General features: G+C 36.7%; 1 protein-coding gene across 1 annotated transcript; it reads left to right on the top strand.

The window, feature by feature from the left end:
* Positions 1 to 1,305: 1,305 nt before the first annotated feature.
* On the top strand, positions 1,306 to 24,540 carry LOC311300169 (zinc-alpha-2-glycoprotein-like; the record flags this gene model as incomplete). The annotated part of the gene is made up of 7 exons (XM_084424302.1): positions 1,306 to 1,782; positions 19,374 to 19,610; positions 19,694 to 19,957; positions 20,277 to 20,555; positions 20,697 to 20,828; positions 23,795 to 23,868; positions 24,457 to 24,540. Exons 1-7 carry the CDS (start codon positions 1,698 to 1,700, stop codon positions 24,538 to 24,540), a joined length of 1,155 nt encoding a protein of 384 aa, XP_084280428.1. The 5' UTR covers positions 1,306 to 1,697.

Genomic DNA, 24,540 nt, shown 5'->3' with positions numbered 1-24,540 from the left:
CAGCTCCGTTGTTTTATCAATTAAGCTCAAATTAAAGCATGAGTGACAACGACAATGTTTACATATTAAAGTGTTGCAATAAATTTAATGTAGTAGTAATGAGCAAATGGAGGTCTAATGTATGGTTTTTACACTGCTTTAATTTACTATACCTCTTCTTTAATTGGTTGATAAAGTGGTCAACTCAGTTTCCAGTGCCTTCTTTGGACGACTGTGACTCCTGTGGCTTTCAGACAGCATTTTGTAAAGATGCAAGAACTGTGTGACTGTCCATATGTACGACATGGCCTGTCCACTGAAGCTGGGACTTGATTTATATATAATGTGTGTGTGTCAAAATGGTACGTTAAGATTTGAAAATAAAATGTGTAAAACACAAAAAGGCTGATAGTGTGATTTGTGATGTTTGGTCTTTGAAAGAGAAATTAAGAGACTGCTGCAAAATGAGCAATTTCTCTGGCTTTACTGTTTTTTTAATTTTTTAATTTAGCTTTTTTAGTAAAATTAACATTGCTATTTTATTACATAAACTACTTACTGCATTTCTCCCCGATTCTATATAGTAATTTAGGACATTTATATGCATAAAATGACATCTAAATTTTCCTACTCATTCACAAATTCCTTTAATGCAAGAAGAGTCCAGAAATGAATATGTTGTCAGGAAACTGTATTTTGAAAGGTATTATGGCAGAGGAACATTTATGTTTTAAGACACATAACTGTAAAAAAATACTTCCCATTTTGTCTTTGTATTTGGTTGTGAATGTGAACAATAATGTAAGATGTATATCTGTCTATAAAGGTGTGAGCAAAATGGCAAAAGTGTTCATTCTCGACCATCAGGAGTCACTGTGAAGCTCATGCTGGATAAATGAAAGCAGTATCTGAAATCAATATTTATTTATTTATTTATTAAATGTATATATAATCTTTGTGTGGATTTGTTTAAAAGTTTTAAACGATTATTGGTGAGGTGAATGTGATTGTGTTTTCATAGACCACATACAGTATGTCTGACATGATCCCTCTCAGTGCATGAAATCAGGATGTCAAATTACAGAAGAAAAATGCTGTCATTATGAAATTTGTGTTCTCAAACTAGTGAGAGTGAAATGTTGTTTTTTTCTTGTTTTTTTTTTTCTTCTTTTTTTTTTTCTTTACGTTTAAAAAGAGATGATGTTGTTGACAATGATTTATTTTTTAACGGCTGGAAAACGAAAGTGTAATTGTATCAATACGCCACGTGAGGGCGCAGTAACAGACACTACTGATGCGCTCTCGTGTAGAAAGTAAGCTGGTTCTGGTCTGTCTGGCCACTGGTTTCTACCCCAGAGATGTTCAGATGAACATTAGATTGAACAGAATTAATCTTGAGGATCAAACATCTTCTGGAATCAGACCAAATGATGATGAAACCTTTCAGATGAGAATCAGTGTGAAGATCGACAGAAACCATGAAGGATCTTTTTACTATCGAGCGCTGAACTGTGCTGGTGATTTGAGAGAAGAACTTTGATAATTGGCCTATTTGATTGTTTCAAAGAAAAAGAACATTGTGGACGTTGAATTTCTGTTCTGTTGCAAGAATATGCTGACTTAAAACGTTAAACTGCGCAGCCAAATCTTCAATCCTTCTCCTTATAATGGCCTGAGACTGAAAAAGAGAACTGTAGAAAAGCGGTTCCTGTTGCAACATGAAGTCAGTTTCTGTTGTACTCGCTTTAACTGTGTTTCTGTACACGATCTCATGGAGCGCCAATATCATCAGCCATGGACGAGGTGAGTTCAGTTCAACTGATAACTAGAATGACATCTCCGTTTCAGACACAGAGAAATGTGTTTAGCTAAACTTTCGAGTTTGCATCCATGTAGCCTAATATTTAACGTAGTTTCAGCATTTTTGACTGTCGTTTTGCATTTAGTGTTATTCCTTGTGACTTTCTTAAGGCAGACTGTCAAAGTTTTTGACTTACGCAGACAGTTTCTGTTCGGGTTTCATGACCAGTCAAGTCAAACTGTATTTTAAAGTTGGTTAGTTAACTTAGACGTTGCCTACACCAGTAAAACCATGTTTAGAAATGGTGTTCCTAGTCAGTTCAGTTCAGTTCAGTTCATAATTTCTATTTTCGGCACTGGCACAAGACACTACAAAATGTCTAATTGTGATCTCAACTTTCTGTAGGCTTTCTTGTTTACCTTGTTCTGTATGCGTTTTCGAGGAAGCGTGCATAGATGTGAGGTGTCGAGGAAAACTTTCCACTGCAAGTTAAATTAATTCGATATTACATAAAATTTGGTAGTAAAACATAAAGTGTTGTATAGCCCTACATTTTATTGGTGCAAAGATGAGTAGGCTACGTGTATTTTGTACAACATTTACAACTGCTTTTTATCATTTAATTGGACAGTGGGGGTAAATCTTTGCGTGGGAGTGCCGCTCGACCTGTCACCTTTTTTTCTTTTTCTTTTTTTTGAAATGGTGTTCCTTGCCGTTCATAATTTCTATTTACGGCACTGGCACAAGACATAATGGTGATAATGGTCAGATCTGACTGCTGTTGCAGTTGAACTCACACAGTCTGCTGTGTTGTGTCTGCTGGGGAAATCTCTTTACATGCTGTTTATTTACACTAGCCAGATCTGTGTTCAGAGTAATTCGATCACCAGGTGCTGTGCTGTTGTTTAGCATTTGGAATTTATGGTGCCTTTCCTTACAATAACTTCCCTAGTCAGATCCCATGGAGTATGCTAACACTTGCACCATTTTCTTTGTGGTTTTGTTGCAAAGGAAAATTAAAACTTGTACCTCCCCTTGTCACTATCTCTACAGAGTAATTTGTCCAGAATGAGGGCATTTGGCCCTGCAGCTATACAGACGTGGATCAAATCATTGCTCAATTTAAAGATTTTTGTGACTACAATATAGAATTTGACTCAATATTTTAGTTTTTTTTGGGGCTGAGTTATCAATTGCATTCTTTTGGGAATCTATTTGAATATGAAAGAAAGGTTGGACAAGCACAGCCCTGGTGAAAAAATAAAATAAAATGCTAATTATACTTACAGCCAGACTAATTATCAGTATCCTTAATGTGTGTTAATGATTAGTTAACTTGCAGGATGCAATTTTGAAACAACTCATTTTGTGCTAAGTATATTTTAGTTGTAATTAAATTGTAGTAAAGCATAACTTTAAGTGTATTTAGTGTACTTTTGTGTACTAAATTGGACCAACTTCAAGTATACTTAGTATACTTTAAGTGTATGACTGTGTAGGGACTAATTCGATGCTTGATTAGTGATTTTAAAGTGTACTTTATTTGTACTTTACAAGTACATTACCTTTGGCTTATTCCAAATACTACAAATTGCATACTTTGTCTTCAATAACAAATGTACATAATTAGACAAATAAAACTTAACTTAGACAAATAATTATTATCATGTGCATCAGTTTTAACAGTTTAAGAGTTGTATTTGTCCGAATGTCAGTCTCTAGGACTTCTGCATGGCAGCTGTTCTCTAGCAATGAGAGATCATTTTTCCAGATAATTTCTAATAATTAGAAAAATATTTTTATTTCATTGCACTTTTTGTTTTGTTTTGTCCAACTTCACATTTCACACACAAAGGATTCCAGTGAGAAATTTTTTTTCCTTATTATCTTTTAGTTAATCAAACCACAAGACAAGACACAAGAACAAGTTAAAGTGACCATTTGCTTATTTTCAAAATCTAATGTAACTAATGTTACAGCCCTCTATTGAGTACCAGAATAAATTTGGATGATGTTATTCCAATTTAGGTTTCATCTCTTTTTGCGTTGGCAAACAAGGAGATATTTAAAGTTAAAGCAAGGGATATCCTGTCTTATCTATGCTGCCTGGTATGTGTCCCTGGTTATCATGTATGGTGTGTTATCATGTCCCTGGTATGTGGTTGTGTCTAATTCTCCACAGTTTCCGGTTTCCGGTCTATCCTGGGTATTGCCGACCTTATAAAAAAAAAAATAGTCTGTGTGGGATGCGTCTGTCTGTCCCTCAACATTTATAAAAGCCAAATAAGAATTGACTTACCAAAACAGCTGAAAAAAAGAGATGATCAAACCTCTTGCTTGTTGCAAGTCCCAATATTTCACTGTAAAGACTCTCGCCATCTGGAGATCACGTCGGGGTCACCACTTTGTAATGACCACCCGTCGGCCCAACACGAGAATCCAACGTTGTGAATGAAGGTATATTTTGTGCATGTCTTTTCAGCATTCTGTGAAGTTCACTTAATTTTTAGAATTTAGTTTCAATTTTGCTTAATCCGACTCCAATTTCAAACGATTATCAAATTTAGATTGTGTTTCTTATTAGAAAATAATCATAAATATTGATTATGATTTTATTTAGATCTTTGATTATTCTGGGTATCCCATTCTTTCAATTAGTCGTTCATTAACGGACCCGGTGTCGCTTTGAGACTGCACGTCGCGAATAAGAGCTCACGGACACAAACTAGCCAGTTCTGAAATTACTCAGAGGATGCAGTGCGATCTATTTTACCTTTAAGTTGCCGCTCTCTGCTGTCTCATAACAAAAAGTGTAATTTTTTTATAGTCGCAAAACTGCAACTTGCTAAGTCAGTGATAGTCAGAAATTGGAAGGTCCCGAATGATGTTCTCCCTGATCCATTCATTAGTGCCCTCGGTTTGATATATCCTGGACAAAGATTTGAGGTAACACCAGACTCATTAATCTATACTAGAAATAATAATTTCTAGTATAATAAAAAATAATGACAATTACACAATTAAAGAATTAGAAGCCAATTCAGATATAATAAATACATAACATCAATTGCTCAGAGATGACTCAGAGACACACGGGTGTGAATGGGTTCCAAGTGCAAGACTCGGGAAAACACTGACACAGCACTGCATGGGGGCACTTAATAATTACTACACTAACACTTGGTTTTTAGGGGAGAGGAGAGATTTCTCAGGTATTTTGAAGAGACCCCACCCAAAAAGGAGTACAGAATTTTCCTAAGTTTTCAGTCTTTCTCATAATACCAAAGACTGCAGTGGAATTAAGGCCATTTTACCAATTGCACTGAGACTTTTAAAATGAAACCAAACATAATAGGGACTAAACAATATATTCACAAGACACATCAAATGTGATATATAGACATTCTCAGTGAACTTTCAGTGACTTGAATCAGGGAGAAAGGAAGGGAGGAGGGAGAGGGGGAAGCACAGATAAGGAAGGAGATTAGTTTGGACAAGGCGATCTACACTTAATTTCTCATACGATAGTGTCAGTACAGTCAGATCAATAATATTAAGAATAATAAGTGTCCCCAACTAAGCAAGCCAGAGGTGACAGTGGCAAGAACCCAAACTACATCAGGTGACAGAATGAAAAAAAAAACAGGCTCAGTCAGGGAGCCAGTTCTCCTCTGGCCAAACAACGAAGATTGTGTGGTTATGTGGCTGCTTCATAAGTCAGATTGTATATTGATATCATTCAGAGCATTTCATTCAGCTCCTTCTGCTTGAATATTTGAAAATCTTATAAGATTATATTATATTCCTGTATTCTGAATTTGAAGCTGCAGACAAGTAGTCACAAATGTGTAAAATACCATTCACAGAAATACAACGACAGAAACAAACTTCTAATGCATATTTGCACTTATTCTTTCATTCACGTTCGCAGTACAACCTCAATTAGGCACTTACAACTCAAATCTGTTTCAAATCTTTACACATTGACTTTTGTAACTATTTTTGCGATAAATTAGATGCATCTGAATCTGTGAATCTGACTAACTTGTCCACCCCCAGGCAGTGGGGGTGAGAGAGAAAGGTGAGGGAGGGGGAGGGGGAGGGTACAAAGGAGTTGTTTTAGTGGTTGGCGCCTGGCCAATGAAATGGGGCTTTTGTACACAATGATGTCATGACACCCGAGGCCTCGGGTGTGTTCTGAAATGTTAATGTGACTTAATAATGTACTAGGACAGTGATGTTAAAAGACCAAACTCAGTAAACACCATACTAATAAAGCATACTATGTACAGAAAAATAGATGAGCCCAGAATATGACAAAAGAAAAAGGAGCTGGACATATATATATTTTTTCATACTATGGAAGTCAATGGGGACCATCAGCGGTTTGACCAGCAAAACTCCAAAGTTAGAGAATTAGTCCCTGCCATCTCCTTATATTCAGAACGTCATGCTTTAAGACAGAAATATAGAAAAAAATTGAAATATCAACTGCAAAGACAAAACAGCATGAAATCCATGCAATTACTTGAGCTGGTAATTATTTACTACTTTTCTTTTTCTGTTCTTTAGAGCTTTAGACAATGACACTTTGTTTGTGATTTTGTACTTCTGAGTGTCTTTAGTCTATTTATTTCACGAAGCCTTTAAGCTGCTTTATAAGTTGTTTATCACACATGTACCATTTTATTCATTTGATTTTATTAATCTTTCCTAAATTTTCCATATTCATAATGCCCTCCACAATCTTTCTTTTCCTTTGCACTGGTTAGCTATAGGGCTTTTCACACTGCGCTTAACCCCGGGTTATCTCCGTTCTAAACAAATCACGGTGCCAAACTTGTACAGTGTGAAACGATGCAGTGTAGAATATTACAACCAGATGCTTAGGAGCTGACAACAATTCATGCACTTTGGGCAGTCACGGAAAAACAGCGCAATGTTTAGTCCAACCTTGAACTCAGCCAGCTGATTTCACTGATTAGTTCAAACTAAATATCTCCTGGCTGAAAAACTGTGCTAATTAGCAAAACCAGGTGATTGGAACAAAATAATGAGGAGGACTTTTACTTTCTGAACCTGGACTTGCGTATGACAGGAGAAATATCCAACAGCGAAGAAAAACACGACAATTGGAGTGAAGAAGAGATAATTTCATTCTTACCTTTTACTGTATATTTCAAAAAGTTCCGTTTGAAGAAACTTGATTTTACAGTCAGCAATGTGTAATATGAGGACGCGCAATGCTAGAGTCTTTATGCAAACAGGTCACATGCTGCGTTTGTCTAGTAACACTGACATCACCAATATACAAATAAAGACTTTAACCCGGGGTTCAGGAATGTGCCGTGTGAAACGTCAGCTTATGAATACCCAGGATTAACTGTTAACCCCGGGTATAGTATGAGCAGTGTGAAACATGAATAAAGATAACCCAGGATTCAGTTTACCCGGGGTTTAGAATGACCTGTTACAAGTGTGAAAAGCCCTTATGTGTCCCAGACCTTGATATTTATATTCGACACAGAAGTTGCGCTAGTCTTTTCTTGCCTAATGTGACGTATATCTGAGTGAAATGGCTTCACAAACAAGAACAAATGTGGGCGGGGCTTGATTTTGTCTGTGAAGAACTGATTGGATGGTTGAGGTTTGCTATTGGTGGATCTCATGTGAGTGACAGGTTGCCCCGCCCTTGTGTCCCTGTTGATTACATGGTGACTTTAAAACATCTGATCACTAGTGTAATGTATTCATTGACTGGAAAAAGATTTTTCATTTGTTGTTTGTGTTTTATATGTTCCTCAGAGAAACACTTCATCCACTACAAGTTTACAGTCCTGACCAGATCAGACTCATTCCCAGAGTTCATTGCTGAAGCTGTGGTTGATGGAAGACGAATCAAACACTTCAGTAATGAAGAACGAGACTGGATTCTGACTGAAGAAGACTGGACAAATACACCTGAGGAACCAGCTGACCCTATAGACTGGTTCCTACATCAGATCAGGACTCTGTCAAACTGCACAGACTCACAGTGTCCCGGTGAGTTTAATGCTTATTATCAGGAATTATATTTATTGCAAGTGTCTAATTAGTGATGTTGTTCTGTGATTGTAGAGCTCCATACATTTCAGAGAATAATTGGCTGTGAACTGGAGAAACTTCCTGATGGATCAGTGAATCTGACTGTCTTTGATGAATATGGATTTGACGGAGAAGATTTTATGTCCTTTAATTATGAAAGTATGCAGTGGATTGATAAAACCCCCAAAGCCAAAAGAACCAAAGTGAACTGGGATCGTCAAACAGGACGCAACAAATTCATCAAATATTTCCTCAAGACCTGCACTGACTGGATCTCCACATATAACAACAGAAATAAGAGTAAGTTCTAATCAGATCAGTTAAATTATCTCCTGTCTCTGTGTGTGAGCGTGACGTAAGTTTAGCAGGTTGTCATTTAGTAAAAAATAAATACTGATGAGTTCATGTAAAACTGTTAAGGACACATTCAGAAATGTTGAAAATCACCTGTACCATCCCGGGGTGAAGCCAATACACGGCTTTAGAAAAAACCCTGCGGTAGAAAACCCCTCAGGGCTAAGGACAGCGCTTTCGACGTATCTGTCGTGACCACAGTGCATTTCGTCACCAGTCCAAAGTAGGAGTGGGAATTGGCCTAAAATGTGACGATTCGATAGTATTGCGATATTTGGGCCACGATTCAATTGTGATTCTTAACATATTGCGACACAGCAAGTATTGCGATTCGATTCTGTGATATATTGTGATTCATGCCCCCCATATTATTCAAAGGCATTACAAAAAATGAGGAAAATAAGACTGCTCAACTCACTTCAAATGTCACATTTAATTCTGTGAACATTATCTTCTACACATTAACTGAAGTGCAAAAACTTTTATATAATTCCACCAAATCAGCTTATCATTGTAAAATGGCACAGCTTTTTATATATCTAAATGTTTTTTTGTTTTTTTTGCAGTGGGAAATTGTGCTGGCTGTGAAACAGAATCTCAATGGCGTTTTAGAACAGTATTATCAGCAGCTGTTGCAGTTCTAGTTCTCGTTCTGATTGGTTACTGCATCTACCTAAAGAAATGCTCAAATGGTGAGTTCTAAATATATTTTATGTAACACCGTTTCTTGTTGTTAAATATCCTTGTTTTAAAGAGATTTCAAAATGTATGATGTTTTGACAGTGTATGACAGTAGAAATATGAGCTAGTGCAGATTTTGATAATGAGATTTTTTTGTAATTATTTTTGTTATTTGAAATGTATTTGTATTTTTTTGATGGACACGATTTACAAGGTAGGATCCATAACAAATGAGAATTGCATGATATCTATTTGTACTAATTTTTTTATTTATTTAATCTACTGTATTTTTTCTAGGTATGATGATCAGTTACATTGATAAAAGTGGAAAGAAGATACAACAAACCATCATCAGACCTCTATAGTCCAGTGTTTTCATCAAGAGATTAGTTCTGTGATGAACAGAACTTATGGACTGATTTTAACAGCTAAACAGTTCAACTTGAACACTGTAAAAAAATCCTGTAAATTTACAGCAGCAAGCTTTTTTTTACATCACTGATGAATATGTAATGAATCAGAGAAATTGTCTGATCTAATTCATGAGTGTGAACTTTCTTGGTCAATGGCAAAGAGATCCAAAAATAGCTCAGACTGGCAAAATTTTAGGCACCTGAGAAACAAATGTGTCTCTCAAATATGTAAAGCTTAATCAGATTTTTATGTAAATGAATTATGTGATAGTTCAGCTAATCCCTCTAAATTTTGGGAAGTTATAAAATCACTGTCTTCTGATTCGGATACTTTCATGCCAAATGTAGTTGAATGATAAAATTATTACAGACAGGAAAAGTATGCTAGATTCCCTGAATCAGCACTTTATATCCTCTGGGTTGTTGTTTGAGCATGCAACACAACAACAGAGGAGACAAGAGGACGACTCTTTGTCTAAGGAAAATGTACCTGTCGATTTTGATTTTGTTCCTATTGCAACGCAGGAGGTATATGATGCTCTTACAAAGTTAAATGCTAAGAAATCCGCTGGTCCGGATGGGTTGGATCCATACTTTTTAAATATTGCTGCTGAATATATTGCAGAACCCTTGACACACATTTTCAACCTGACTATTAAAACTGGATTTATACCGAGTGTATTTAAATCAGCACATGTCACTCCGTTATTAAAGGGTGGTGACCAATCAAATCCATTTAACTATAGACAAATATCTAAGCTATCTGCTTTAGCCAAGGTTTTAGAAGGGCCTATAAGTGACCAGTTGAAAGACTATTTAGTAACAAAAAAAACATTTTAAATGATTTGCAGTCGGGTTTTCGTAAACACAGCACTGTCACTGCCACTATATGAAAGTGTTAAATTATTTCATAAGTGCTGCGCTGTTCTTAGATCTTTCAAAGGCGTTTGACACAGTTGACCACTATCTCCCGTCTCAGAGATTGAAGGATGTTGGATTGTCTCAAAGCTGTCAAATGGTCTGGCAACTATGTGAGTGGCAGAACACAAAGTGTTCAGGTTGATGGTGTGTCCTCAAACTCACTACTTATACAAAATGGTGTCCCCCAGGGGTCCATTTTGGGTACTATTTTATTTACTATTTATATAAATAACTCATGTCAGAAAGTAACAAAAGCAAATTGTCATTTTTATGCGGATGATACCGTTTTGTATTGTTCTGCCCTATCCGTGACAAGTGCCATAGAAGATCTGCAATCTGCTTTTAAAATTATTCAGAAGAATCTTCATAAATTGGGACTTGTAAACTCACATAAATCTAAAATGATGTGCTTTTTTAAATCAAGGAAAACAGTAGATGCTTGTCAAATTGTAACACTAGATGAGAAAGTAATTGAACGAGTATCAGTCTATAAATATCTTGGTTTCCTTTTAGAAGAAAATGTGTCCTTCAAACAGCATATAGAGTGTTTAACAAAAAAACTTAAAGTTGGGTTTATATTATAGAAACAAAGGCTGTTTCTCTTTTAGTACGAGAAAAACACGTATACAAACAACATTTATGTCAATGCTGGATTATGGGGATATTTTATCCATACATGCAAATCTGCCTCCTTATGTTCTCTTCTGCCTCTTCTGGTGAAAGTGCCTTTAAAGTTTTTGCAAATTTTTCCTGGTATAAATTGCAGAATCAGCTAAAATTAATTATTGTTTGTTGTTGTTTGTGTCAAAGTAACAGAAAACATTTAGAATTTTCCATCTGTTTCTAAAAGTAAATGAGTGAATTTTATTGTGAGACAATCAATCTATCCTTAAAAAGCCATCAAGACAATATCAAGGTTTTATATGGTGTAACAAATATGATCATGGTGCTGTCTGACAAAATCATTTTAATTTATTTCAATTTTTAAATTTGTAAGTGCAGTATTATTCTGCTGTGCCTATTAATATGTTTGAATCGAGAATGTTTGCTTAAAAAAGTTTAGTATCTTTTGTTATTTATGGTGTTTGACACTGTATTGATTTGTTGTATATTTTGTTATTTATCTGTATATCCCTGTTAAAACATATACATAACATATACATAAACATATATATATATATATATATATATATATATATATATATATATATATTAAAGCATTAAGTGTTGTGTTAGCGTTGTAAGTGTTGATAAACTCAATACGTTTTCTAAATAAAAAAAAGAAAGAAAGTATGCCTCTTAGTGGAGTACTCATTTCCAAAAGAGTCGATTCCTCTGTTGCTGTGTCTGAAATCACTCACTTGTTTATTGATTCTCTAATTCCTATATGGTGTGTGGCAGTTTGAGTGCACTATATAAGCAAGAGTGAACGAAATGAAGCGAGGAATTCGGACACTGATTTATTAAATCTCGCCAGTGAGCTGTCACAGAATCTTTGTCACATACATTTATCCTACATGTAAGCTTACTTTAAAATAGATAACAGTCATAGTGTCTTAAGTTTATACATGCCTCCCTCCGTGCCAGCTTGAGTTTAACTGATGTTTAATGCAATGTGAGCTGACTACACAGACTGCATCTGTGAGCTGACTACATAGACTGTTCTCTGACAAAGTCCAGAAAATGCAGGAAATTACAGGCCTATAGCATTAACATCTCAATTAGTGTGAATGGATGGAGAAGGTAATAGTTTGTAGACTGTCATATTAGGTGAAGTGTCCCTTTAAGTTACATAGGAATGAATAAGTTATCAGTAATAAGTGTATTTCATAATGCACAGAAAGAGACAAGGTATTCATAACAAACAAGTATTCATTACTTTGATGAACTCATTGTTTCTGCATTAAATTATTACATTGTTTAAATTAATACCTTTTTCACTAACTGGGATTTTGTATATTTCTGAAATACATAACTTAGACAGTTTCCTCTGATAACAGATGCTCTACTGAGGTATCTAAGGGGAACAGGATTGAACAGAATATAATACAGTGCATCTTTCTTTTTTACTTTACTCTCTGTCAATGCTTTACACAGCTTTTTTTTATTATTTTTTTTTTATTATTTTATCTCCCAAATAGGTGATGTTTTCTTACAGGGATGTTACAAATTGAGCAGCTGCTAACCGGAAGGTTGTAACATTTTTAACCTCTCTGTCTATATCTTGGAGTAGGTTTTAAGCCAATGTGTTCAAAATGTGATTCAAACTAGTTGCAAGTGTCTGCTATCAAATGGCATAGCTATTATCTTTACAACACAAACAGAAAATGCATGGTTTAGTTTCAAACACGAGGAGTGAAATGTTGCAATTCACCCCATAGTCTGGGTTAGTTGTAACATACCCTGGGGTGAGATGTAACATTATGAAATAAGGATTTTGAAAAAAAAAAAAAAAGGATTTTGAAAGTTTTTTATTCAACACTGACTTTTCAATATAACTGACGTGTGTGTCTTTGTGTGTGTCACTCTCAGTAATTGACCATTATAAATTTAACTTGAACACAAACCTTGTTTGTGTGTAAGCACATTTGTTACTGTCAGTCATAGTATTGTCCATAATAAAATTGAAATTGAACATTGTGTGTGTGTGTGTGTGTGTGTGTTAGGGTTAAGCTAAAACCTTTCATTGTTGTTACAACTAACCCAGAGTCATGTATGAACTAGCTCACCTTAGCTAACAGGCAAAACATTAGCACTAACAGCTTGCATGAAAAATATCTACACAGACACACAATAAACAATTTAAATTTGATGAGTTTAACTATAAAGCAGAAATTCCCATTACAAAAATAAACAAAGTAAAAAAAAAGTTACTTTCATACCTCAAAATTGATTTTCCACTAACATCTGCTGTGTTTGCCACAGTGTTTGCCACACACTAAGGACTGAACTGAGCATGTGCGAAGTGTATCAGGGGATTTGTATCTAGTTCCTGATTGGACAGATTGGAATTGTTATAATGATCCCTGGGGCCTGTTTCAGAAAGGAGGTTAAGTGAAAACTCTGAGTATGTTAACCCTGAAATGAGGGAAACTCTGGGTTTTCTGTTTCAGAATGGGAGGTATGTCAAACCTGAGAAAGCAGAGTAGGTCAAGCCCGTTTCTGAAAGAGAGGTAACTTATACTCAGAGTCAGTTACCATGGTAACTTACTCTGTGAACCTAACCTGGTCGGGAGCAGGTTTTCTTCTGTAAACCCAGAGTTTCTATTGGTCTCCTCCCCTTTTTTAAATAGGAAGTGTGTTTAAACACCTTATTCATTCTTTCAGTACATTTTTATTAATAAAATTAATCTTTTATTAATAAATAAAATATTGCTATTTTTACTGCAGTTTTTTTCTATTTTTTTTTTTTTAAATAAGATGAAGTCTATATAACTCCTTAACTGGCAACTGAAAATACAGTAGTAGACTAGAGTTATATAATGTAGTTCTGAACAAATTCTACAGAATTAAACTGTGGCATTTACTGGAAATCACTGAACTGTGTTGATCTGTGCAACAGAAGTTGATGGACCGTCCTCCTGCTGTTCTTCCACACTCTGAGGGAGGGAGAGATAAGAATACCCATTTATACTTAGATTTAAACTTAGATTATCCACATAAAAATGTGAAAAAATCTGATTGTGTAGCTTGTTTGATGTGTAGACACATAATATTAACATTACCTACAGATAGGCCTCTCTGTGGCAGCAGAAACTCTTTATCCCCATCGTCCTGTGAAGATGAGCATTTGATTGAGTACGCTTTATAACACTATTTGTCATCATTTCTGGTGTATTGATAGGCTATACAACTGCCTGTGGTTCTGTTGGGACAGGAGGCTCCAAAAGACAGATATTACCATCAGAATCTGTTGGGACCAAAACCCAACCCAAAGTAAAATAAATGGAAATATCAAAAATAGCCTATATAAAAAATAACACATGTAAACCTCTTACATTTTATGAAGGCCCTTGGATCTTCGGGAGTGACTGGCTCTGATGAAGTCCCTCCAGGAATTCCCTCAGCCAAAAATGCTGCTGCACTGCTAGACACTGGATGCTATTTAGTTATTTAATATGTCAAATGTTTGTAAAGTCAGGTAGCCTACACCCATGATATGCTCAAGCCTTACTTGATTGAATTATGTTTTTATATTTAATTTTAAGCAGCTGCCATGTTCTTTTAATACCTGCAGGATTGCACCTACATGAAAATTAAAATTAGGTTGAATAACACACTGTTCTTCCAGTTTCACCTCTGATATTATAACAGTTGGGTAAGTTACTTGTATTACTAACTACAAATGACATCTTCAACAGTGTAATTAGATTAATGTAATAATGACTATCTTTAGAAAGCATTGGTTTACCTCAACCACTTGAACAATACAAGGAGAGACAAGAAACTGCACTTTTATTGCTTTCAAATAAACAATATACAATTGCATGAATTATTCTTGAATTGACCAAAGTGTGTAGAGGGAGAAGGTTACATTAAAAATATACCTTTTAAAAAGTGTATGTTAAATATACAGAATTGTTCTATAGTCTAATGCAATTACATCAGATTTTACTTTAAATTACAGAAGAATTAAGAGTAATCCCTTTAATTAAATTACAGTATTAATGTTCTAATACTGTAAAATTACAGTAATAATGTTCGTACTGGTGAGAAATATGAAGACCTCTTTTTGTCTGGCGCTGTTGCCATGGTGACTCATAATATCTGCGCTCCATTGATAATGGCTTTTTATAGTTGTGGTGCACGCGCTTAACTCAGAGTAGGTCAACTCAGAGTTGATTGAACTAACACATTTCAGCTGTTCTGTAACCGAAAACTCAGAGTTTCTCATCTCAGGGTAAGTCAACTCAGAGTTCAAGTTTTAACTCAGAGTTGGTTGAACCTTCTTTCTGAAACAGGCCCCTGGTCTCCCCCTACTTGAGAGACATCCTTTAAAAACAAGGCAGTGTCTCGGCTAATTGACTTATCAGTTCAGTATCATTAATGGTGATTCCTTTTAAAGGGCTTTCTCTAATATGTATGTTAAGAAGCTGTGTAGCTATTAGGAACAAATAAGAAGATATTGGGCATAATGCCCAGAGCTATAATGCCATTAGTGTAAAAAAAAAAAAAAAAGATCTACAAAAACACTCACCAAATCCCATCTTGTGAAGGGTTTGAAATAAAACCGTATGTTCTAAGGAATCAAAAGCTTTCTAATAGTTTAAGAGGAGATAAAAAAAAAAAAAAAAAAAAAAAACCCTTCAGAATAATCTAAAATATCCAAACCCAAACGTATATTATTAAAGATGTGCCTTTTTTGTAAGAAACCAGATTGACATTCATCAATCAGACTGTTTAAAACACATTTAGGTCTTTTTGATAAAACCAAAGCAATTATTTTATAGTCATTATTTAGTAACGTAATTGGTTGCAGCAGCTATCAATTAAAGGGGTCATATAATGGTACATGCACTTTTACAAGTTGATTGTACTGAAATGTGTGTTGGCAGTGCCTGTACACAACCATCATAAAATGATAAAAATCCATCCAGTGGTTTTTTATAAATCTTCTTTTATGTTTCCCCCCAACTCAAATCAAGCTGTTTTGACAATCGCTTAGACGCCATTCTGCTCAGTGCGCCAGCTATCAACAATGACGCGCTGGTCCGCGCGGGTCACAAAATCGACGCCCCTCCCACAATTGTTGATTGACAGTAGTGTTTCAACACAGCCCCGCCCTCGCTCGTGAGCGAGCTGTCAATCATAGCCCGCGCGGACCAGCGCGTCATTGTTGATAGCTGGCGCACTGAGCAGAATGGCGTCTAAGCTATTGTGGTGTTCTGTTCTTGGGTGTAATAACGAACACAGCAGTCATATTGATGTTCCTAAATCCATAACTTACAGCTGAAGACGCAGTGGCTGAGTTTGTTTTCGAAGAGAATATTCCCCATGATCAACGTTAATGCTTTCATGTTTGCGCGAATCATTTCACCAGACTGCTTTACAAACGAGGGTCAGTATAAAGCTGGTTTTGCTAAGAAGCTGCTCCTGAAAAAAGGATCGGTACCAACTTCGTGTTCCTGCTGCACCCCCAGAAGAACTGAAGTGAGTGTAACATTTTATTAAGCTTTATATTAATCTTTATATTAATCTTTGCAAATCGCTAGCACGCTTCACGATGAATGCGGTTTACACTCAGGGTACATTACGGCATGTTTTCTATGTACGACGTTCTCAATATAATTCATAACTCCACGTTTATAATGAACAACGCGTTATGGTTATTGTGTTACAAACGGTGTACGCACAGAGCAGAGGGGCGGGGTGAGCAAAGCTCATTATCATTTAAAGAGACATGCACTCAAACGGCATGCTGAAAACAGCTGTTTTTGACCAGGTAAAATTAGTGTTTTCTTACAATACTAATGAGAATTTTTATTTAAAGTATATTACAAACTTTTAATTTAGACCCTAAAGAATCATATTAGCTTGTACAAAAATGGCATTATATGACCCCTTTAAAAGGAGATCTTTATTTGGTTTTGAAATAAGGGTGATAAGTCCTTGACACAGGGTTGGAGGAAGCAAAGCTTTTTCAAGGCTCTCCGTAAAATCTTCAAACGAAAAAAAAAAAGCTATGGTACGCTTCACACACCTGTCCACTGTCCAGTTGGTGAAGGTAAATGCACCTTTTAGCTGGCTTACCAACAGCTATAAAAGACCTAAAGAAGAAGAAGAAGAAGAGAAGTTGTGTTTGCATGTCGACACGTGCAGCCCCTTCCCCCCCGCCTCAGGCGTCCAAATTCCACAGTCGAAACATTTTTTTTTTAACGAGCCATCCAGACTGTGCCAGTTCAGCTCAGTTGTCCAGCTGTAAAAGCTGCCGGGATGATTTTTTTTTCTGAACTCCTACTTTTCACCTAACCAGTACGACACCAGTATAACAAGTCCGCGGTCTGATGTATAACTGGCAAAAATGGTTCACACATTCTCGTTTAAAACGTTTTTCATAGTAGAAATAGTTTGGCTTATTTCTCACTCTTGTCTAAGTGATGCGCATCAAGGTAAGAACAGAGTTAATTTATTTTACGTCTGATCGGCAACAGAGAAATACGCAGTTAGTAAATGTATTCAAACTTGCTTTTAGGGTTTAGTATTTAAAATTTTGTGGATATTTTATGAAGGTAAAAGAGTAGTAAAACTCAGTAGCATGTAGGTGTGAATTTGAGAACTTGTACAATAGCTATTCGTACTTGTACGCTAAAATTTACACTCACAGCTCCAATGTGAAAACCTGTAAAATAAAAATCTGAAGTTGAATGTTGAGATTTGCACTTGCAGACAATAGTCACAAACCTGTATTCTGAATTTGAAGCTGCAGACAAGTAGTTACAAATGTGTAAAAAGTTGTTCACAGGAATAAAATGACATGCAGCAACTTGTAGTAGGCTACATATTTGCACTTATTCTGACATTCATGCTCGCAGTACAACTAAACTTAGGCACTTGCAGCTTCTCAAATCTTCCACTGCAATTTCATATTTCATGCCTTTTGCAACTATTTTCATGATATATTATATGCAAAACTAACTTGTGCACTTGCAAACTGAGTGGCAGCGAGTGAGAAAGGCGGGGGAGGTGGGAGGGTGCAAAGGAGTAATTTCATTGGTTGGTGCCTGGCCAATGAAATGGGACTTTTGTACGCGATGATGTCATAAAACCTGCATCCTCGGGGATGTTCTGAAACGCTAATGTGGATTAATGCATTATCTCCGAGTTCTCCCTTATCGTAAAATCTCTTAAACTCATTGATAACAATAAGAACAACAAGAATTATGATCATATTTTTCTTACTGGTTGAGGTGTCATTGTTATTTCTCTGTATTTTTTTTTTCTCTTTCTCTTTCCTTTTCATTTGATGTTAATGTATTCAATGCAGTGCTGTTTATTTTCTTGCAATGAAAAAATTCTTGGCATCTACACCTACCCGATCGTAGAAACTGAGTCGTATAAACCGACCGGTTGGCGCAGTGCCTACAGTCATACTCAGAGAAAGATGCCTCAGTGTGGGGAACGCCCAAGAAGTTCCCAGGCATTAGTGATGTTACATTTGATATTGAAACTTCAAAGTGTCCGTCGAGTACGCCGCACAATTTTCCTTGAAGCTAAACGTGCCAGAGCGCGTATTGAGATGCGCCATCGCTAGCCTCGACTGACATGTAGGGGAGACGGGATGGTTGTAACATGGAGAGAGTTGTAACACCATCAATTCCACCAATTAGGGATAAGATATGAGTCATGAGATCATTTCAGTATATTACTTCCTCCTCCCCGATCCAGCATGGTTATTGTCAAGGCTAGATACAGGCACATGCAGAATATGTAGAGAAAAAACTGATTTTGAGGTAAAAAAGTAAACATTTTGACCGATACTATAATTTGTTTAGTATCTGTACTATTGCAGATAAAATTGTATGACTTGTATTAGATTAAATAGTAGTTTCTTAGGCAACATGTGATGCATTTTCCCCCTGCTAATTTCAAACCACTATGCTAATACAGCTAGCTAAACATTGGTTGTAACACTTATTTAAAAAGTGTTACAACCATCCTCTTACTAAGAATATAACTAAGAATTTTCTTGATTTGAATGTTTTTAAAGAATAAATAGGGCATGGAAAGAAAGACTGACAGAGGTGTCTCTGCCAATATAAAGGGGTTTGCATGGAACAATTTAACGACTCAAAGCCAAAGAAGGTTTTGGTGAAATACGCCTATGCAGTTTCTGGGCCCATCAAGCCTCATTACCAGCATCATTCATCTGTCAGAACTGTGACTCTGATTAACAATATACATACAGACACACACATTGACATGTTGGTTTTTGTTAGACTTAAAGATGTACAAAGATGATTGGATGATTGGATGGTGGTGGTTTGCTGTTGGTGGATTTCATGTGAGTGACAGGTTGCCCCGCCCTCGTGTCGATGTTAAATTCATGGTGACTTTAAACCATCTGATCACTAGTGTAATGTGTTCCTTGACTGGATTACATGAAGTGCTTATGTGTTGTTTGTGTTTCATATGTTCCTCAGAGAAACACTTCCTCCACTACAAGTTTACAGTCCTGACCAAATCAGACTCATTCCCAGAGTTCAGTGCTGTGTGTGTTTATGATGACAGACGGATCAAACACTTCAGTAATGAAGAACGAGTCTGGATTCTGACTGATAAAGACTGGACTGAAGCTCCTGAAGATCCTCCTGATTCTAGAGACTGGTTCATACATCAGATCAGGACTCTGTCAAACTGCACAGACTCACTGTGTTCTGGTGAGATTCATGCTTTACTCTTATTAATTATCAGACATTATATTTACTGTGAGTTTCTCATGAGTGTTGTTCTGTGATTGTAGATCATGTTCTTCAGAGAATAATTGGCTGTGAACTGGAGAAACTTCCTGATGGATCAGTGAATCTGACTGTCTTTGATGAATATGGATTTGATGGAGAAGATCTTATATCCTTTAACTATGACACTATGCAGTGGATTGATAAAAACCCCAAAGCCAAAGAAACTAAAGAGAAATGGGATCGTCACACTGGACACAACCAATACCTCAAACATTACCTCAAGACCTGCACTGACTGGATCTCCACATTTAACAACACAAATAAGAGTAAGTTCTGATCAGTTTATTTATCTCCTGTATGTGTGTGTGTGTGTGTGTGTGTGTGTGTGTGTGTGTGCGTGTGCGTGCGTTCGTGTGTGACATTTTGAAACACTATTAATTCAGTCTAAAATATAAATATATATAAAATCTTTGAAGGCTCTGTTCATATATACAAAGGTTTTCTCTCTACTTATTTAATTGTGATAATTTACTCACAAAAAATATTTTTAATGAATATGAAGAATATACTGTATATTTTTTACACGCAGAACTAAAATATTTGTAAATGATTGTTTGTTAATTGTGTTGTCATTGTCTGCTCCAGGTTCTCCAGATGTTCATTTCTCCGCAAGTAAAGCTGCTGCTGATGAAAGTAAACTGGTTCTGGTCTGTCTGGCCACTGGTTTCTACCCCAGAGATGTTCAGATGAACATTAGATTGAACAGAATTAATCTTGAGGATCAAACATCTTCTGGAATCAGACCAAATGATGATGAAACCTTTCAGATGAGAATCAGTGTGAAGATCGACAGAAACCATGAAGGATCTTATGACTGTCTGCTCACTCACAGCAGTCTGACTGAACCAGTTACTGTAAACTGGGGTAAATATACATTTTAGTGCCTTATACAAATAGAACATCATGATGATGCTGAAATAGAAAGTTTCTTGTAGACAACCTTGACTCACAGGTCATAATGTCAATTTGTTTTAGCAGATTTTCTTTTTTTTCTTCATTCTGCAGACAGAACCTGTGTTGACTGTGAAACAGAAACTCCATGGATTGTTAAAGCAGCAGCAGCAGCAGCAGTTCCAGCTCTAGCTCTTGCTGTGATTGTGATTTGTCACTGCATCTATAAAAGGAGAATGTCAAATGGTGAGTGTAACGTGCTTAAAGATGTTAAAATGGGATGATAACGCAACATTTATGTGAGATGTAATTTTTATCATGTATGAGGTGGCAGAAAATAAACCGAGTTCTTCAGTGTATTGTCAACACCAGCATATTGGTCACACTTGTGACATCGAGCGTCCTGACGTCACAAGTATGATGGACAGCCAGATGATCCAATGATCGCAACCTAACAAAAGAGTTTACAAATATAAAAGAGAGAAAGAACAAAATACACGTGGAACGTAACAGTGAGTTATAAATATTCAACACTGTTGCTTTAAAGCCACACTATGTAAGATTTTTGGATCAAAAAATACAAAAACCACTTGAACAGTGTATGTTGTTGACTTGTGTACTTGCATTACTCCAAATGTTTCTAAGAATGTTTAAATCGAGAGAAATAAGCAGTTTTAACCAGGACACGGACCGTATGTCGCCTATCAATGACATCATACCCGCGTTACCCTCGATTTCCGGTTTTATTTTGTAGAAACTATGGAAACACCAAAGACGCTTTAATATAACATGTGTTTTATTAGACAGATGAGAAGCTGTCTGGATACATTCATCTACAGAAAATGTTTACTTGATTTATCACGAGTACCATGCTTTACCATGTCTAATATTGATCCATCTCACTGCAGTGTGTAATAAGCGTCTCATATAGTAACGCACAGAGTAGCATTGTAACAACTTTCATCACACTCAAATGTATCTAATATGATTAAACAGCGCTGTGTTACTCCACACACACGACCGGAAGAAGCAGAAGCGGTATTATAAAAGCTCCACTGAACTCGAGGCGTGTGTTGAATTCGTCTCTCATTAGCAATCGCTCCAGCGGCTCGTTCCGCTCCAACGGCATTCGTAACATTCATAAATCTTTAATACATTACCGAAAAAAGAAAAGAAAGAAAAGGAAAGAACAGCTAAATAAGCTAACTTCCTTGCTAACATAAACAGGAGAAAAAGTCCAGCTCAAAAATAAATGGCACCCTCCTCTCTACTAACCACACAAATAAAGAAATAAATGATTAACTAGCAAACTTCAAATAAACCAAAAGCAAAACAGATTAATTAAACCATACAATGAATGATCATAAAAGTTAACACTCACTTCTGCCTTTAAGTCTCAATCATAGTGTAATCAGAGAGACAAAAGAGAGAAACTCTACTTCAATAAGTTTAACACAAGTGAGGATAAAATACACAAGACCACCAACTACTTGTTTCAACACAACATCAGTGTGGGGTTTAAGATGAGATCAGAGCTGTTGCACACAGTCAAGCCAACACAAACACCAACACAGCTCTGGGACACGTTCAAGCTCAACCCGGTGCAACGGGGTTTGAGATGTGTTTTCTCTTGTTTGGTGGGTGTGTATAAACCTGAAATATAAACCACACGGTGTTAAAGACACAGCTCGCACAATGGGTCCAAGTAAAGTCGTGTATGTGTCCGCTGTAGCTCAGTATACGCAACAAAGATATTCAAAGACATGTTTGTCTTAAGAGTGATCAGCAATAATGATAAACCTAATACTCACAATATAAATAATAAGGTCATATAGATCATTACACAGTCTCGGAGTAAGAAGTGGATTATCCTTCACCTGAAATGTTTGTCTTTTGATCCTGAAATGCGAGGCAAATGTTGGATCACAATAATTAGGAACCACAGTTTCCACAAATCCCTTCACTCGATTGGGATGTTGTCTTTTATTCTGGACGGCAGGGCAGTGACTGACACATCGAGCGTATTCTGCAGTATTAAACATATTTATACCGATTTCATCAGGCTCTGACAATTCTTCAAAAAGAACACAGAGAATGTCCTTCCCAGCTGCCGTAGTATCAACTCTTGCTTCATCAGAACAGGGTGTTCAACGCACCACCGTTTCCGTTGAAAAAACGTATGCAGCCCAGATGATGATGCAGTTTAAATACTCTCCTTCCCCCCCTATCATCCAATCACAGCAAGGCATTGATTATTGGCATCAGGTGGGAACTATTTCTCCTATGAAGAGAGAGAGAGAATAGAGCACAGCTTTTGCACAAACAAACCCTTACGGCGCTGATCCACTTGTCCGACACGACTGTCGCGTGGTGTCGCGACGCCTCCCCACATTTGTACGTTGATGGGCGTTTACCGCTATGGCCGTGGTTTTGACCGAGCGGGAAATGTAGCGTATTAGAACAGAGGACCTGCGAGAGACTTCCCCCCCGTCTCCATATGCTCTACTTCTATTGGATAGACGCGTCGCATCTAACGGAATTCATTTGCATAAAGATGGGCATCGGCCAGCTTTTTGACGCGCAGAATTTTTTCAAATGAAGCGCCGCCTTCCCGGAATGCTTTGTGGGCGAGACAAAGTCACTTGACGTCACCCATAGGAATATAGTGGAGCGCGGCGCGACAGAAGTGTCGCACGGACAAGTGGATCAGCGCCGTTACCCTGGATTTCCACCAACTGCGGAACGGCTGCGGATCGTCTCCACTGCGTGTCGGCTCCGTGCTGTGCCGTCCTTCAATACCCACCAGGTCCGGATTTGTTGCGGAACGGCTGCGGCCATGACTGACAGCTGAGGTCACGAGGACCCACCAGATCTCGCAAATTCACGTATGATCGCGCGATATAAGTGCTGAATTGCTGTGGAGCTCTCCGGCACATTGACTTTAATGGAAACCTATTGACTCCGCCGCTGTTCCGGAGCGGATCCGCAGCCGTTCCGCAGTTGGTGGAAATTAGGGGTTACGGCTCTGGACGTAACACCGTCATCAAGCTACGCCTTTCTTTTGAATAAACGACCTCTAGTGGCCAAAAATAACATAGTGTGCCTTTAAATGTCTTATCTTTCTTATATTGTTGTAAATGTGTTAAAAGACAATGAATAGGCAGTTTAACCTCAAGCTCAAGTTTGTGTATAATCTGATTTATCTTTTCCAGGTCAGACAGCAATAACAGGAGAGGATACTATTGTGCCAGAAACACAGAGTAATGATCATCTTCTCCACACACAGGTATCTACATCACAATCACATTTACTGTATGTGTTTGTGCAGAGAATCATCATTCAGGCCAAAGAATCAAACACAAAACCTGCAGTCGATGTGTGATGGGTACATTTAAAAAAAGTGGGATTTCTAGACCTGGAAAAATCATGGAAATTAAAATTATAGTTTTGATATTTATTTGTATTTGATTTTTATATATTCCTTTAAATTAAAAAGTCCTTCAAATATTGTTTTAAAAATATGGAGAACTGCTGTTTTATTGGCTCTGATTAGAAATTAAATGTTTCTGATTTTATTTTATTCTGAAGAGAAATTTCTTTCTTTCTTTCTTTCTTTCTTTCTTTCTTTCTTTCTTTCTTTCTTTCTTTCTTTCTTTCTTTCTTTCTTTCTTTCTTTCTTTCTTTCTTTGCCTTCAGTTGTTTCTAATGTCTGTTTATGGGTCTCCTCTAATTTAATAAGAACAATTAATCATACCAGAAAAATGATGCTTCAAACTTTTCACATTTGACAGTTTCTTGAAACATTTCAAAGGATCAAGAACGCTTAATATATGTAATATGTGTATCAATATTGTCTCTGTTGTTGTTGTTTCAGGCAGATGAAGACTGTGGATACAGTGAAACATCAGTGGATTTAAATGATCCAGGACACACTGACTACTGTGACATTACACACTGA

Source organism: Rutilus rutilus (genome assembly GCF_951802725.1).
Source record: "Rutilus rutilus genome assembly, chromosome: 11".
Taxonomy (NCBI): Eukaryota; Metazoa; Chordata; class Actinopteri; order Cypriniformes; family Leuciscidae; genus Rutilus; species Rutilus rutilus.
The sequence above is the reverse complement of the archived record's forward strand: the minus strand, read 5'-3'. Positions and strand labels throughout refer to the sequence as shown.